This window comes from Aspergillus candidus (assembly GCF_002847045.1).
Source record: "Aspergillus candidus strain CBS 102.13 unplaced genomic scaffold BDW47scaffold_3, whole genome shotgun sequence".
Classification (NCBI taxonomy): domain Eukaryota; kingdom Fungi; phylum Ascomycota; class Eurotiomycetes; order Eurotiales; family Aspergillaceae; genus Aspergillus; species Aspergillus candidus.
In genome coordinates this window covers 751,983-765,532 of record NW_020194008.1, presented here as the reverse complement: position 1 = coordinate 765,532, position 13,550 = coordinate 751,983, and the positions used below count along the sequence as shown (strand labels likewise).

Genomic DNA, 13,550 nt, shown 5'->3' with positions numbered 1-13,550 from the left:
TCAACTGCTTCATAATCGCATATCGACTCTACTCTATTCGGCACCACCTCCAATGTCGAATATGCATCGTCGTTTTTCCTCCTGTCTTTAGATTGTTTATGCCCATCTCAACACCATTTGCTTGCTTTTTTCCTCCATAGACCTTGGAGATCGTTTCCCGGCCTGAAACGCAGACCTGGTTGGAATCCATACCGGTGCTGCACTGTTGCACTGCACCCAGAGACTGACCGACCTGCCTGGTTCACACCTGCATTTTTCGACTGCCGGACTCTTCCCCCCGTCTCTTCCCCTGTCTTTGAATCCTCTCTTCGAGATGGACACGGAGAGCTCTCATTCCCAGGATAATGACTTTGCACAATCACCCTGGGTTGACATGGGAGGGTTTCACCCGGCTCAGCAGTCACCACCACTCGACGACTACCATGGATTCCCGTACGGGGTGATTCCCTTGGACTCGGCCTACGGGGTGACAATACCGCCCCCTTATGCTTCTCTCCCTTTGACGTTGCCATCGAATACGTGGCCGAGTATGCTCACCAACCATCAATCCCACTTCCCGGAGGGGGGTTTGCCGCCAGTTCCCATTCCGCCTTCGTCGGTCTCCCCCGTTACCCCAATCCCGCCCCCGCGCAAGTCCTCCACGAGCAGCTCCACTCCGCGGAGAACGCTCACGGATGAGGACCGTCGGCGAATGTGTCTCTATCATGAGGAGAACAAAACTGCTAAACAGACAGACATTGGAGGTAAGACCCGTCAACTGCCGTGTCACCTCTCTCCTCTGTTAGACCAGCGTGCTAACGGATTACAGCATTATTCGGGGTGGAAAGAAGGTACAGTTCATGCATCTCCACTAGGTCAGATTAGCCATGTCTAACCGATATCCTTGACAGTACCGTTTCAAAGGTCCTGCGCCAGAAGGAAAAGTATCTTAACCCTGATGATGGAAGCCGTTCCCCTATCAAACGGACCAAAGGGAGAGTGCCGGATATTGAAAAAGCCCTCTCCAACTGGGTGCGCAATTATCAGCGCCAAGGTTACCCCTTGAGCGATGAGATGATCCGGGAAAAGGCCATCTTCTTCGCAAATACGTGCGGGAGCCCTGATGGAAAGGAGAAAGTGCTGAGCACCGCCTGGTTGGAGAAATTCAAACACAGGAATGGCCTGTTGGGCGCAAAGTCCCGCAAGGGCTCCTTTGCTAGGAGTGACTCCGGGAGTCCCACTCGTCTGAGCATCAACTCGGCTTTGGCGTCTGCGGTGCAATCGCCCAGCGTGCTTTCTCCCACATCCCCCACGGGCTTTGCCACGCCGTCACCCTTGTCGCCAACCCACAGCCAGTTCAATATCAAAACCGACGAGACGCACGACTTTGGGCCCGAATTGCACCAGGCCCTATCCAGAAGCCCCCCCGCGCTTGATACCACATCTACCTTCTCCGCTGCGGTCGCGAGCCCTACGTCCACATTGGTGTCGGATAGTCCATTTACTCCCATGAGTCAGTCTCGTAATTCGTCGACAGACAGTCATTCTAACCGACCAAGGAGCCAGACACTTCCAATCAACTCGATTGACCCGAGTTTGATGTCGGCGGGCGACTCAGCGGAGCAGGTGTCCCCCAAGACAACGCTGGAGTCGCCTCTCTCTGCCAACGAGGCTTTTCCAGAACAGGTCCACAATCCCCGTTTCACCCCGACTCTAGATACCTCCGCGAACACCATCAAGCGCAATCGAAGCAACCCCGAAATCAAGACCAAGACCATCTACCCGCCTCTGTTCTCCAAATCGACGACGGTCTCACCCATCAGCTCCCCTACATCCCCGACCCAGGACGAAGCCCGGAAGGCGCTCGAGCTGGTGATGAGCTACTTTGAGCAGCAGCCCACCGGTCTAGGCGCCCAGGAATATGTGACCATTGGCAAACTGATGGAGAGGCTAGAGCTTGCCAAGGCGCAACATTTTACGCTTCCTGGAGGGTTGACTCGTATCGATGAACATGAAGACGGGCCTCGCCTCCACAAGAAGCGAAGCATTCACTCTCTCGGCTGACCGACGTCAAGTTTGAGATACCTTTCGGCTTGTTTTCTCGGTTACATTGTTTCAATCTACTAACCATTCATTCTATTATCATTCATGCACCATTTTCCCTCTTCATATTCTTGTGTTTTCTTTTCCTTCTCTCTTCTTTCTTTCGTTTTTTCTTTCCGTCTATTTTACGTCTCGGTGGCCTTTTGTTTTACTAGCATTGTACGTCATGTTGGATGAATTTCTGTGCTAAACGCCCGGCAATTGCTGGGCCGTGGAGGATCAAAAGAAAAGACCCGATAATACATATACAATAGGGAAGAGGGCGACCTCTGATACACGGTTCATATACGACACAGGCGCTGGTCCTATTTACAGGATGATGGCATGGATCACAACCAAGGTTGATTTCGGAGTCTTGATTTTTTCCACGTTATTTGATTTTCTCTTAGTTTTTTGGTTGTCATCATATTTTTCGTGTTGGTGAAACAGGGCAGGGCCAAGGCATTGGTCCAAGTAATTCAACATGAGCATGGATATCTATCAGGTTTCTTTTCCGCATTCTCATACCTTATTTGTTTTTTTTTTTTTTTCTTTTTTTCTTCTCACCGCATTTCTGTGTCATAATCAATCGGTTTTTATTATCATTATCATTATTGTTTTTCCTTCCTTTCGAATCCACCCTTCGTGGGAACGAGATTGAATGTATCCCAGGCTAACCCATGCTTGTACTGCTTACCCGTAACCTGGACCTGCATGCATGCATTTATCTTATTTGTTCGGACGGGGTCGATTTGCTGTCCTTTTTTTTTCCTGTGCGCCCTTTCTCACCCCTGCGTCTTATTTTCAACCCCGCTGCGTGCCTGCGTGTGTGTATGTATGCGTGTCCAGTTTGCCCCTTATTTGGTAGGTTTTCTTTTCTTTAGGGGAAACTTCCGTCTTACATTACTTGGTGCGACATTGTTGTGAGTCACTTCAACTAGTATATTCGTATGCACCCTACATTTAGATCATAGTATATAGGTAGTAAGTCATAGATAAGTCCAATAATAGCAAACCCGATAGAAAGGGTAAAGAATCAAAGAACAAAGAAAGAGAGTAAGACTCTGTCCAAGACTTAATTAATGCTATTATACACCCGTAGACTGTAGTACAAGCCGCAGCAGTCCCCGAAGTAAGAAGCAAACTTATTACTTACTACCTGCCCTGCCTACTTATTGAATAAATCTAATCAGAGATAGAATAAGTATTTCCAAGACTTGGGAAACACGACTGTCAGCGTACTACCACCCACACCTACATTACACCTGTAGGACCAATGTGTACATCCTACTGCATACATCGTACATATACCAGATGGGATAAGTAGGTACGTACTACATAGGAAGGTAGTAGGTGGGTACGGCGTAGCTCTCGGGAAATTACCCATCCATCTAGGTATCTACCAAGCTAGGTACCGGCCTACGTAGGTTACCAAACCAAATACTGACCCCCATTGGTGTAAAATGGTTCCGTGCCGGTCAAGTGATGGGGGGTTTATGTGCGTTGGGTGGGATGGACTCGCTGCTTTTCCCACCTTGGTAGGTAGGTACCTACCTGCTTGCATATGTAGGTATGTGTGGAGGTGTCTGATTTCGGTAGCACGAGTTTGATACTTTTGGAATACGCGTGGGTTTCTAGTGTCTGGCTTTAAGGTGTCTATCTATCTGTCTGTCTACTTATCTATTTCACTGTATATGAATATGGACGGGTAAGTAAGTAACTAAGTAGATTATCACTAAACACATATACACTTACACTTTACCACCTCCAGAGTATGCATGTATATACGTAGTATTATTTACGTATGCACCACCCCTCATCATACCACAGACACAGCAGGCAGGGAGGACATAGACCGTAGACCGTACATCACAGAAAGGATGAAGTATGCCTTAACTATGCCTGATGGACCCGTCTTGGGCTGACTCGTCACTTTGGTTTATGTCTATACTCCTTTGTTTCCCCTATTTCAGTGCTTGAGGGGTAGATATGCAGGTCTTAGGTAGGTACGGAGTACTCTGTAGTACATCAGTATATCCCTCCTATACGCCGTACGAAGACGTACTGGGCAGTTGTATGGTATGCCCATATAATGCGATTGTTACCTTTGTATCCGTTGATAAGGGTACACAAAAGGTAGGGAGGTAGAAAGGTATCTATCACTGCTCATCATTCCTGTAATATCTACTAGTTCTCTCCACTGTTAACAAAGATTGACTCGTCGATTTGGTTGTCTCGCTAGGTCCAGCTAGGAATATAACTAGCTTGTCTATTTTTTGCCACTCACTTATTTACTACCTACTGCCCTAATTGGGTCTCATGGTATACTAACTAGCTATCTAGATTTACTTATTTAGTACGGTTGGGTATAAGTAGGGTACGATTCATGATCGTCATTATCTATGTATAATTGTATATGCCCAGTAGTAATACCGCAGTGGTTCACAACCCGCTTGTAAAAGACAGTCGAGTACGGTGATGTTAAATCCTACTCGTGGCGGTCAGGGGTACACCCCTGTGCTCCATTAATTCGGTGACACTGTATTCCGATAGCTCGGGTAGAAGCCTGGCCAGCACGGTCTCGATGATCGCGTACACGAGGTGCCGGTTACAGTAGTCGTCGGCAAAGAGATCCAGAATGTCGGTCTCGATCGCTGTCAGCAGACGCGCCTCCTCGTCGTCCTGCGAGGTCGGTGTCAGATCTGGCGGTGATGGCGGGGACGAAGCCCGCTCTGGAGGTGGCGGTTGTTGTGCTTCCTTGGAGGCGGCCCAAGACTCTTGGCGTTCCCCAGGGGCCGCTCCAGGCGAGCCAGGCGGAGGAGGCGAGGTTGACAGGCCCAAAAACTGTCGCGCGACTGGCCGAGGTACGAGCGAGAGGATGCGGGCCGCGCACGATCGCTTGATGGAAGCGATTTCGGCCACGGACAGGCGACTGTCGGTGGGCGGCGATACGGAGGACGAGGGCGCAGGCGCTGACGCGGTAGCAACGCTACTGCTGGCGGTACTTGCGCCAGTGGAATCGCTACGAGGGGCGCTGGCGCCCCATTCGATAGGAGACGTCGGTGGTTGCACGGACACAGACACAGACACGGGCAGAGACGGCGGGTGTGGTGCCGGCTGCGGCCCAACACTTACGCCCTTAGCGGTCGCGGCCGCAGCGGTCGGATGCGTATTCGAGGGAAACAGGGCTGCCCGCGATGCGAGGAGCAGATTGGGCAATAAAGTGGGGGTCAAAATATAGTCTCGAATGGTCTCGTGAAGGAACCTAGTGGAGTCAAAAATTAAAAAGTTAGTAAAAAGGCGACCATCTAGCAGGGGTGAACCTGGCGCTTTTCCGCAAAGGGGAATCCAGCGAAAATGATCATTAGCGGTCAGATTGCGCGACGAAGGACGGAGAAACCCCCGATGGGCTTCAGTCATTGGTGGGCATGAGTAGGAATCCACCCCAGCAGACAATTTGTCAAAAGCATAAAAAATATGAAAAAAATAAAAATAAAAATAAAAATCAAAAAGAACGAGGATGGGTCAAAAAGGCCTCATCTCTTGAGTGGAGACCCAATGGCACAGGATCTGCTCGGTGTTAAGGAGCTTGGGCCATCGATTGGTGCGATTGCTAAGGCCCCAATATTGGAGATGACGACAGACCAACCCTCTTGTCTATCGTTTGGGCGAATGAGAAAAATCATCTGTTGGAGGGGCCAAACTGAGGATTTCTTTTCCCCCAGTTGCTGCAGCCTCGTCGTAACCCCAGAGTGAAAAAAAGCCACCATGATCTCGGTCCAAGCGTGAACTTGCCATGCTTGGTGGGCATTTGCCGCGGGTTGGACTGAAGGTAACCATGAATCAGGAGACCCAAGGGGTAAAGGCGAATGGGCTTCTCATGGCGGCTCTACCCATGTTAAGCCCGGTCGCCGATAGGACTGTAAAACGTCCTTCAGGTAGAGTCTGGATGATCGTCGCAGAATCATTTCACGTTAAACCGGCCAAGCCCAAGACGCAGCCACTGGTCGTTGCAGGGGTCTGGACGAAGTTCCCTCAAGCCTTGTTTTTATTTTTTTCTTCTTCCCTTCTTTCCTTTCTGGTTTTGGAGGTGGGGCCTTTCTTTCCTCTTTCTTTGTTTCCTTTTCTGGCTCGGCCAAGTCAAATCCGGCTGATGCGCAAAAAAAAAGAAAAAGAAAAGTAAGAAGACTGGAATCGCACGGGACGGAAAGGGCCGGGCCAGCCCATTCTGGCTAAAACATCTATGAGGTAATCTGATCGTGGAGTGAAGAGGTAGATGTGATAGATTGACCGCGGATCAGGGCACGTTCAGGCTCGAGCTCGGAATGGCCGATGTTGGCTGCAGCCGACAGAGAGACGGTCGGTCGATCTGGCTATCAATTCTTGTGCTCTTGCTCGCTCGCTCGCAACGTCCCTAGCAAAACCGTCCCAAAAAGGGAAGAGGCAGGGGAGGGAAATAGGAGTGAGGAGAGAGATGATCCTGGTGACCAGGATTATCCGGAGCCAGGAAGAAACCATAATCAAAAGTAATCAATGCTCCGTCGGTCAGAACGATACCAACACGGTAATATAACCGTACGCGCCGGTCACAGACCGTAACGGACCATACGGTCGTGCATAGGCGAATCAGGGGAGAGGAGGACGATGCGCTGTGCATCCACCCTCAGATCAAGTGATCGATGCAGCATGCGAGCAATGCACATCCGCGACATCGATGTCCCGCCGGATATGCAGCCATCTTCCACGGGCTTCCTCCGCATGCTCGGCAATGATAATAACAGAAATAATAATAAGAAAGAAAAAAAAAAGAAAAGCAAAGAAAAAAAAAGCGCCCTTGCCAATACCAGCGTAGATCATGGTTCGGAGATCGAACTTCTACCCTAGAGTTGCTCCGTCCGGTTTGACAAACCGCCATGCGCAATCTGAATGGTGCTAGGGGAAGAGGGGAAAATGGGTGGGTGGGAACTCAAATAAAGATGCGACTCACCTATCAAGGACGCTATCCGTGTCACCGATTCTGCCTGGACCCGCCACAATCAGGTATTGGAAAAGCGCCAACATCCCGCTCAACCAGGGCATCCGCCGAGGTATATCCACCAGCTGCGAGAACATGCTCAATGCTCGGTAGTAGAGAACGGGGCGCTTGCCCTCGGGGTTATTGTACGGGGTGGGGGTCTTGTTGGTTTGACTGGTTGAAGCGGTAGAAGTCGATGGTGAGGTCACCGGACCCGTAAATGCAACGCGGAACAGACCTACGACGATGAAACGCAGGGTCACAAAGGCCAAGTAACCCAACTGAAGTAAATTCCAAATCCAGTCGGGGATCCTCAACTGGGTCTTGGGCGGCGAACGGGCCCTCACGAATTCTTCCCTGGGCGAAAGGAGGCCGAACTTCTGTAACTGGCCCTTCCCCGTAGTTGCAGTATCATCCTCACGGTTGTCACGTTGTCTCACCACATCGATGATCTTCGTGACACTGCCCCAAAGGAACCAGCCTTTGGTCATTCTCCCGCTCACTTCATTGCCCAGAATCAGGTCCGCCAGAATGTCGCCAACCAGTGTGCGCAGGCACGCATTCTCCAAATCCTCCGTTGGAAGGAGAACAGCCAGCACCCCCTGCGCCAGTAATTGCCGATATACCGCTTCATTTTCGCATTGCCGCGTAATTGTCTCCGCATCGGAGGGGTCCGGGATTGGCGAAAGGCTAGGATGTGGATTCAAAGTGTGGTAGATTTGGCGGACAGATGGCGAAAACCCCGACATTCTCGACTGCGCTCTTGCTAATCTGTATGCTTTTGATTGATTGAGACCCAGTCAGTGACGGGAACGGTTATTTCGGCCATGTCCGAGGAGCACAGAGTTCATTATCTCACATGTAATATGGGTCTCTATCAAGTCAGGTATCTCGTCCAGAATCAACTGCGCGACATCTATCTCTCGCAGCCTCTGCTCCAGCGCGCGAGTACAGTGAGCCATCACCTGGATGACCTCCGCAGCAAACGCCTGATCGGCCGTTATTTTGGAATACCAGGAGAAGACAAACTCCTTGACAATTATGGCAACAAGGGCATATAGTTGGCAGTCCACATCATTGGAGCTTGTCAAAGGGGGCAAGAGCTCCTCGAGAGGTGGTGGAGTGGACGCTCCGCCATAGCTGGTCGACTGGGGACAGAGGACGCGACGAATGAGCGCCGCAGTCGCCTTGTCGCCCAGGGGGCTGATCTGCTCATCCCTGCTCAAGTTCCTGCGATGTTGCGGTCGCTGGGATGTCTGGGATGAGGAAGACTGCAGAGTCGAGGCCGCTGGCCGCGCAGTAGATCTAGAGCTAGACGTCGTCGGCCCAGCTTTCAGTTGCGACAACGGGCGAAGGCCCGGGCGTGGAAGATCGGTGGACATTGCATCACACGAACTATGTCTGTGTAAGAAAAGTAGAATACCATCTAAGAAAAACAACAGATCAAGAAACAGTCATCCCCGTAGGACATGCAGAAGTAGATGAGGTATGGTGAACGCGGATGACATCGTGGAAGTTTCCCCGGAGAGGAAGCTACGACAGCTGTCCCCATTAGGAAGGTAGGGCTTAGGGCTGGGCACCTGATGGGCGTTATCGCCTTATCGGACTGATAGGGAATTCCCCGCATGATAACAGACCATCTCGACTTAATCATATGGTTGCATCGTGATTGAGAACAACAAACAACTTCTTCTTTCTCCCTCTTTTGTTAAAAACCTCTTCAATTTTAAACCTTAAGACCGTCAATCAATTTTCTCAAATACATCTAACATGGCTTTTGCAACGGACCGCGTTCCTCTCTGGCTGGACTGTGACCCTGGTTAGTCGACTCCCTCCTCCCGTCGAGTCATTATTAACACTATTGCCAGGCCACGATGTAAGTAGACCAAACGTGGTCCTGCTGTATACATTCAAACATGACTCATGAGGTTGGAGTAGCTAATACACAATCTACTTCGATGACGTAGGACGCCTTTGCTATTCTCATCGCTGCCCATCACCCGTCCTTGAACCTACTAGGCATCACCACGATCCACGGCAATGCGTCTCTCGCAAACACAACCGTCAACGCCACCAGAATCCTGGAAGCCATTGGTCGACCTGAAATTCCAGTCTACCCAGGCAGCAGCAAGCCGTTCTGCAGACCTGCAGTTCACGCCGCGAATATCCACGGTAAGACGCCGGCCTGCCCAGCCCAGTCCCCGTCATTGCACTCTAACCACGGCGCTTCAACAACCAGGCGACTCGGGCATTGATGGCACAGATCTCCTCCCCAAGCCATCTCGCGCCCCCATCACCGACAAGAACCCAATTCTCACCATGCGAGATGCTCTACTGGCACAGCCAAAGGGCACCCCGTGGGTCATCGCCACCGGCGCCCTAACCAACGTAGCCCTCCTCTTTGCGACATTCCCCGAAGTCGCAGAACACATCCAAGGCCTCAGCATCATGGGCGGCGGCGTAGGCGAAGGCTTCACCGACGCCCCAATCTGCCGCCTCGTCGGCGAGGAAAGCAGGATCGGAAACGTAACGCCCCTAGCCGAGTTCAACATCTACGTACGTCAAACCTCCCTCCCCCAAACCAAACCAAACACACCTAACCCAGCTCAACAGTGCGACCCCGAATCCTCCCAATCAATCCTCGGCAACCCCATCCTAGCCCCCAAAACCACCCTCATCAGCCTGGACTTAACCCACCAAGTCCTCGCCTCCCCCACCGTGCAAGCCCGCATCCTCCGCGGCGGGGACGACCCCTCCATCCCCCCGACCACCCTCCGCCAAATGCTCTTCGAGCTCCTCACCTTCTTCTCCTCGACCTACGAAACAGAGTTCGGCATCACGGCCGGACCGCCCCTGCACGACCCGCTCGCCGTCGCCGTCATCCTGTCAACGCTGAACCCGACTTTCGCGAAGCACCACCCGACTCAGGCGCTAAGGTTCGACGATCGCAACGGCGAGCGATTCGCTGTTCATGTTGTCACGGACGGTCTTCATGGTTCTGATGTTGCCCTTGTGGGTGAGTTGGGCCGCTCCCGCGTGAAGTCTGATACCGTGGGCGTGGCCATCCCTCGTGGGGTGGACCTTGAAGCGTTCTGGGGTTTGGTTCTGGAGTGTATCAAGCGTGCGGATGTTTGCAATGCCGCGCGTTTGAAGTGAGCTGTCTTTATCTTGACTAAGGTTGCTTGGATGGTCTTATAGTAGAGTATATCTAGATGTCATTTATGCTTCATGTCATTTCTAATAGTCCGTCTGAATACACTCCGCTATGCAACTAGAATCCGAACAAAAGAGATTAAAAAAAAACAAAGAGAGAAGTCCTACACCCAGTCGAAACCCACATCAGACACTCCCAGGAAAGAAATCACCACTCCCTGATCCCCCCATCAGGACCGAAGAACTCCTTCGGCTCCCAGGGTTTAGTATCCAGCGCAACCCGCCGAACAGTCTCCTCATCAACTTCAATACCCAGTCCCGGCGCAGTCAAAGCAGCGACAAACCCATCTTGGACGGCAAAGACGCCCGCATCCTTGACGTAGCTATTGATATCGTACTCACCAGCTTCAGTATTATAGTGCATGCCGAGGCTCATTTCCTGGATGACAAAGTTAGGCGTGGCGAGGTCGACCTGCATGCAGGCAGCTAGGGCAATAGGTCCGAGCGGACAGTGCGGCGCGAGAGCCACGTCGTACGTCTCGGCCATGGACGCGATGCGCCGCAGCTCGGAAATCCCACCACAGTGGCTGATGTCGGGCTGGAGGACGTCGACGCTGCCGTCTTCGAGAAAGCGCTTGACGTCCCAGCGGCTGAAGAGGCGTTCGCCCAGTGCGATGGGGGTAGACACCTGGTCTGAGAGTTGCTTGATGCCTTCCGGGTGCTCTGACAGCAGAGGTTCCTCGAGGAAGAGTGGGCGGTGCGGTTCCAGTGCCTTGGCTAGCTGCTTGGCCATGGGCTTGTGCAGTCGGCCGTGGAAGTCCAGCGCGGCGTCTAGACCTAGCGCTTTGATGGTTTTTAGTCGTTCGACGCTTGAGTCGAGCGCGCTGGGCGAGTCGAGCCAGTTGATGTCCTCCGTTGCGTTCATCTTGACGGCTTTGAACCCTTGTGCGAGCCGTGCCTTGCCGGCTACTTCGACGTCTGAGGGTCGGTCGCCGCCGATCCAGGCGTATACGGAGAGCTTGTGGCGGACTTTGCCGCCTAGGAGCTGGTGGATGGGGACGCCGAGCCGACGGCCCTTGAGATCCCAGAGGGCGATGTCGATGCCGGCGAGCGCGGACATGAAGATGGGGCCGCCGCGGTAGAAGTTGAGGCGCCAGACTGTTTGCCAGATGTGTTCGATGTCGCTGTGAGATGTCCGGTTAATTTTTGGCAGGGCTGGGTGGGGCCGAGTTGGGGGGAGGGGTGAAGACATACTCGGCTTCGTAGCCTACGAAGCGCTTGCACATTGCGTTTAGAGTCCCCTCCACGGCCTCCGTGTGGCCTTCGAGGGTACTTTCCCCCCAGCCGTAGTGGCCCTCTTCATCGACAATTTTAACAAAGAGCCAGCGGGGGAGGACGCGGAAGTATTCGATGGATTTGATTTTGGCCATGACTGCGGGGAAACTGGGGATGGGATGTGGGGAATGCCGTCCGGGAGGATTGTCGGACAATTCGATATGTAAGGAGGTTATCAATAGCGTGGCTGTTCCGGAAACAGTATCTTGAGGATATTCACGTACTGACAGATGCCCTGTGTTTCGGACGCGACAGGTCAGGACCCCTATAAGTAACGACGAACGTGGGGTTCTTTCTTCGGAGTTGCTCCGTTCAGCCAAACCGAGTTGCCGATGGCTCATCCACTGTTTTATAATGAACCTCAATGTCCATCGTCAATAGACCCCATCAACGTGAGTAGTGGAGGTAAGTATACTCGATAATTGGTCTCGATGAGTTGGATATAAGCATATTGCCACCAGCCAGGTGAGAAATCAGAGGCGGCATCTTCCTCGAAATTCCTCGGGTTATAATTTTATATGCGGGAAACTCGGAGCTCGGCCATTAAAAACGTCTGTTCAAATAGAATACTATTCTATAGAGCTAGTTCTCAAATAAAAGGGTGCATTTGTAGCGAATATTGAGAGGAGAGATCAGAAGATGGTGTAGGCAGGTGGAGGTAGCACGCGGTCTTTGCCTCAGGTTATTCAGGTTCGGCCATAGCAAAACTCCTTCTCCAGTTGCATCTCCAGGGCTGCTGATTAGCTACGTAATCGTAGAGTTATTCGATCCGACTGTAATCACCGCGTGCGCTTCTCAGCTCGGCCTGGGGAAGTTGGGACCGCGATGTCGAGATCTCCGTGACGCGGGAGCGAGTAGAGGGGGTCTTGACCGGGTCGCCGTATGAAAACTTTGCAAGTCTATAGTGACAGTCTAATAAGACAGTCTGACTCGGACTGGGATGTATCTACGAAGGTCGCCTGGTAGGTGAGGTATGGGTTCATTTCGGTAGGGAAGCGCTTATAGGTGATGATGTTGTACGTATGCGGAACGTTGGCCTGGGCTCAGAGTGCATTGGGAGCCACTGGATGCGCGGTGGACATGATGGCGAATCGTGAGGCCATTTTCAATCCATTGATTCTGGAGCTTCGCATAAGTGCGTATCTCAGGGAAACATCGGGAGGGTTTCCCAGTGTTCGAAACGTCGCTTGCACATTCTATTCTGATTCTTATGTAGTCTGGGTAGTACCTTTAGCAGCATCCAACTTTGTGAACGTCTTCCATCGGGATTGGCTCATGCTCTGAACCACCGGCTCAATTCTCCGCATCGGGTAGTTCACCTTGATTGTGACGGCGTTTAATTGCAAGTATTGATGCACCATGCGCAAGCTGCCACTGCTTTTTCGCGGGTATTCGGTCTTTGCGCTCCAGGACGACACGCAACTTTGTCAACAGAAAGGTTGTTAGAAAAGTACCAACGGTCGTAGCTTGCAAACGACCAGGGAATGATGATGGAGATATCGGCCATATCAAGCCCTACCAACATGCCGTTCGGTATTTTGGTGCAGTGGTTGAGAAATGATATGCACGGCTTCGAGATCGCCCTTTCGAGCATCCTGTGCTGCGTCTCTTCCGCCTTGTTGAATGTTATGGCTTTGGTCACCATACAACGATCTCTGACGCATTCGAGACAGCCTTTGCGGAAGTCCGAATCTCGCAGTTGCGGCTCCTCAACGCTCTCGTACACGGCTTGAGCATTCTCACGTCTCTTTGATATGGTGAGTAAACAGGGGCAGGCTTTTTTCTGTCAAAAAGCTTTTACTAAATGAGGTCAGCACATATTCACGCTCAGTTTGCATGGACTTACTCTGTTGGAGACAAGTGCGAATGACAATGCGAATATTCTGGTAGGCAGTCATTTTATCAAGTTCCGCATTGAGAACGTCGTGCTCAATAGAGCCGTCCTCCTAGGGAAGCCAATCAAGCAGTCTCTCAAAGCAGCCTTGCA

General features: G+C 51.8%; 5 protein-coding genes across 5 annotated transcripts; 3 read left to right on the top strand and 2 right to left on the bottom strand.

Annotated features, from left to right (window-relative positions):
• The first annotated feature begins 93 nt into the window (after nucleotides 1-93).
• BDW47DRAFT_43477 (uncharacterized protein) lies at nucleotides 94-964 on the top strand. Its single transcript, XM_024819031.1, has one exon. The coding sequence runs from the start codon at nucleotides 314-316 to the stop codon at nucleotides 872-874; it is 561 nt and encodes a 186-aa protein (XP_024675996.1). The 5' UTR covers nucleotides 94-313; the 3' UTR covers nucleotides 875-964.
• A 1,603-nt stretch (nucleotides 965-2,567) lies between these two features.
• On the top strand, nucleotides 2,568-3,077 carry BDW47DRAFT_98917 (uncharacterized protein). Its single transcript, XM_024820762.1, has one exon. The coding sequence runs from the start codon at nucleotides 2,776-2,778 to the stop codon at nucleotides 2,986-2,988; it is 213 nt and encodes a 70-aa protein (XP_024675995.1). The 5' UTR covers nucleotides 2,568-2,775; the 3' UTR covers nucleotides 2,989-3,077.
• Nucleotides 3,078-4,481: 1,404 nt separating this feature from the next.
• On the bottom strand, nucleotides 4,482-8,556 carry BDW47DRAFT_98914 (PXA domain-containing protein). The gene is made up of 3 exons (XM_024820761.1): nucleotides 7,935-8,556; nucleotides 7,049-7,853; nucleotides 4,482-5,326 (listed from the first exon to the last, which is right to left on the bottom strand). The coding sequence occupies exons 1-3, from the start codon at nucleotides 8,455-8,457 to the stop codon at nucleotides 4,543-4,545; spliced, it is 2,112 nt and encodes a 703-aa protein (XP_024675994.1). The 5' UTR covers nucleotides 8,458-8,556; the 3' UTR covers nucleotides 4,482-4,542.
• A 237-nt stretch (nucleotides 8,557-8,793) lies between these two features.
• On the top strand, nucleotides 8,794-10,314 carry BDW47DRAFT_43435 (uridine-cytidine N-ribohydrolase). Its single transcript, XM_024819029.1, has 5 exons — nucleotides 8,794-8,894; nucleotides 8,944-8,951; nucleotides 9,043-9,247; nucleotides 9,315-9,631; nucleotides 9,689-10,314. The coding sequence occupies exons 1-5, from the start codon at nucleotides 8,846-8,848 to the stop codon at nucleotides 10,229-10,231; spliced, it is 1,122 nt and encodes a 373-aa protein (XP_024675993.1). The 5' UTR covers nucleotides 8,794-8,845; the 3' UTR covers nucleotides 10,232-10,314.
• A 1-nt stretch (nucleotide 10,315) lies between these two features.
• On the bottom strand, nucleotides 10,316-11,779 carry BDW47DRAFT_43443 (enolase C-terminal domain-like protein). The gene is made up of 2 exons (XM_024819030.1): nucleotides 11,483-11,779; nucleotides 10,316-11,412 (listed from the first exon to the last, which is right to left on the bottom strand). Exons 1-2 carry the CDS (start codon nucleotides 11,656-11,658, stop codon nucleotides 10,437-10,439), a joined length of 1,152 nt encoding a protein of 383 aa, XP_024675992.1. The 5' UTR covers nucleotides 11,659-11,779; the 3' UTR covers nucleotides 10,316-10,436.
• Between the last annotated feature and the right edge of the window lie 1,771 nt (nucleotides 11,780-13,550).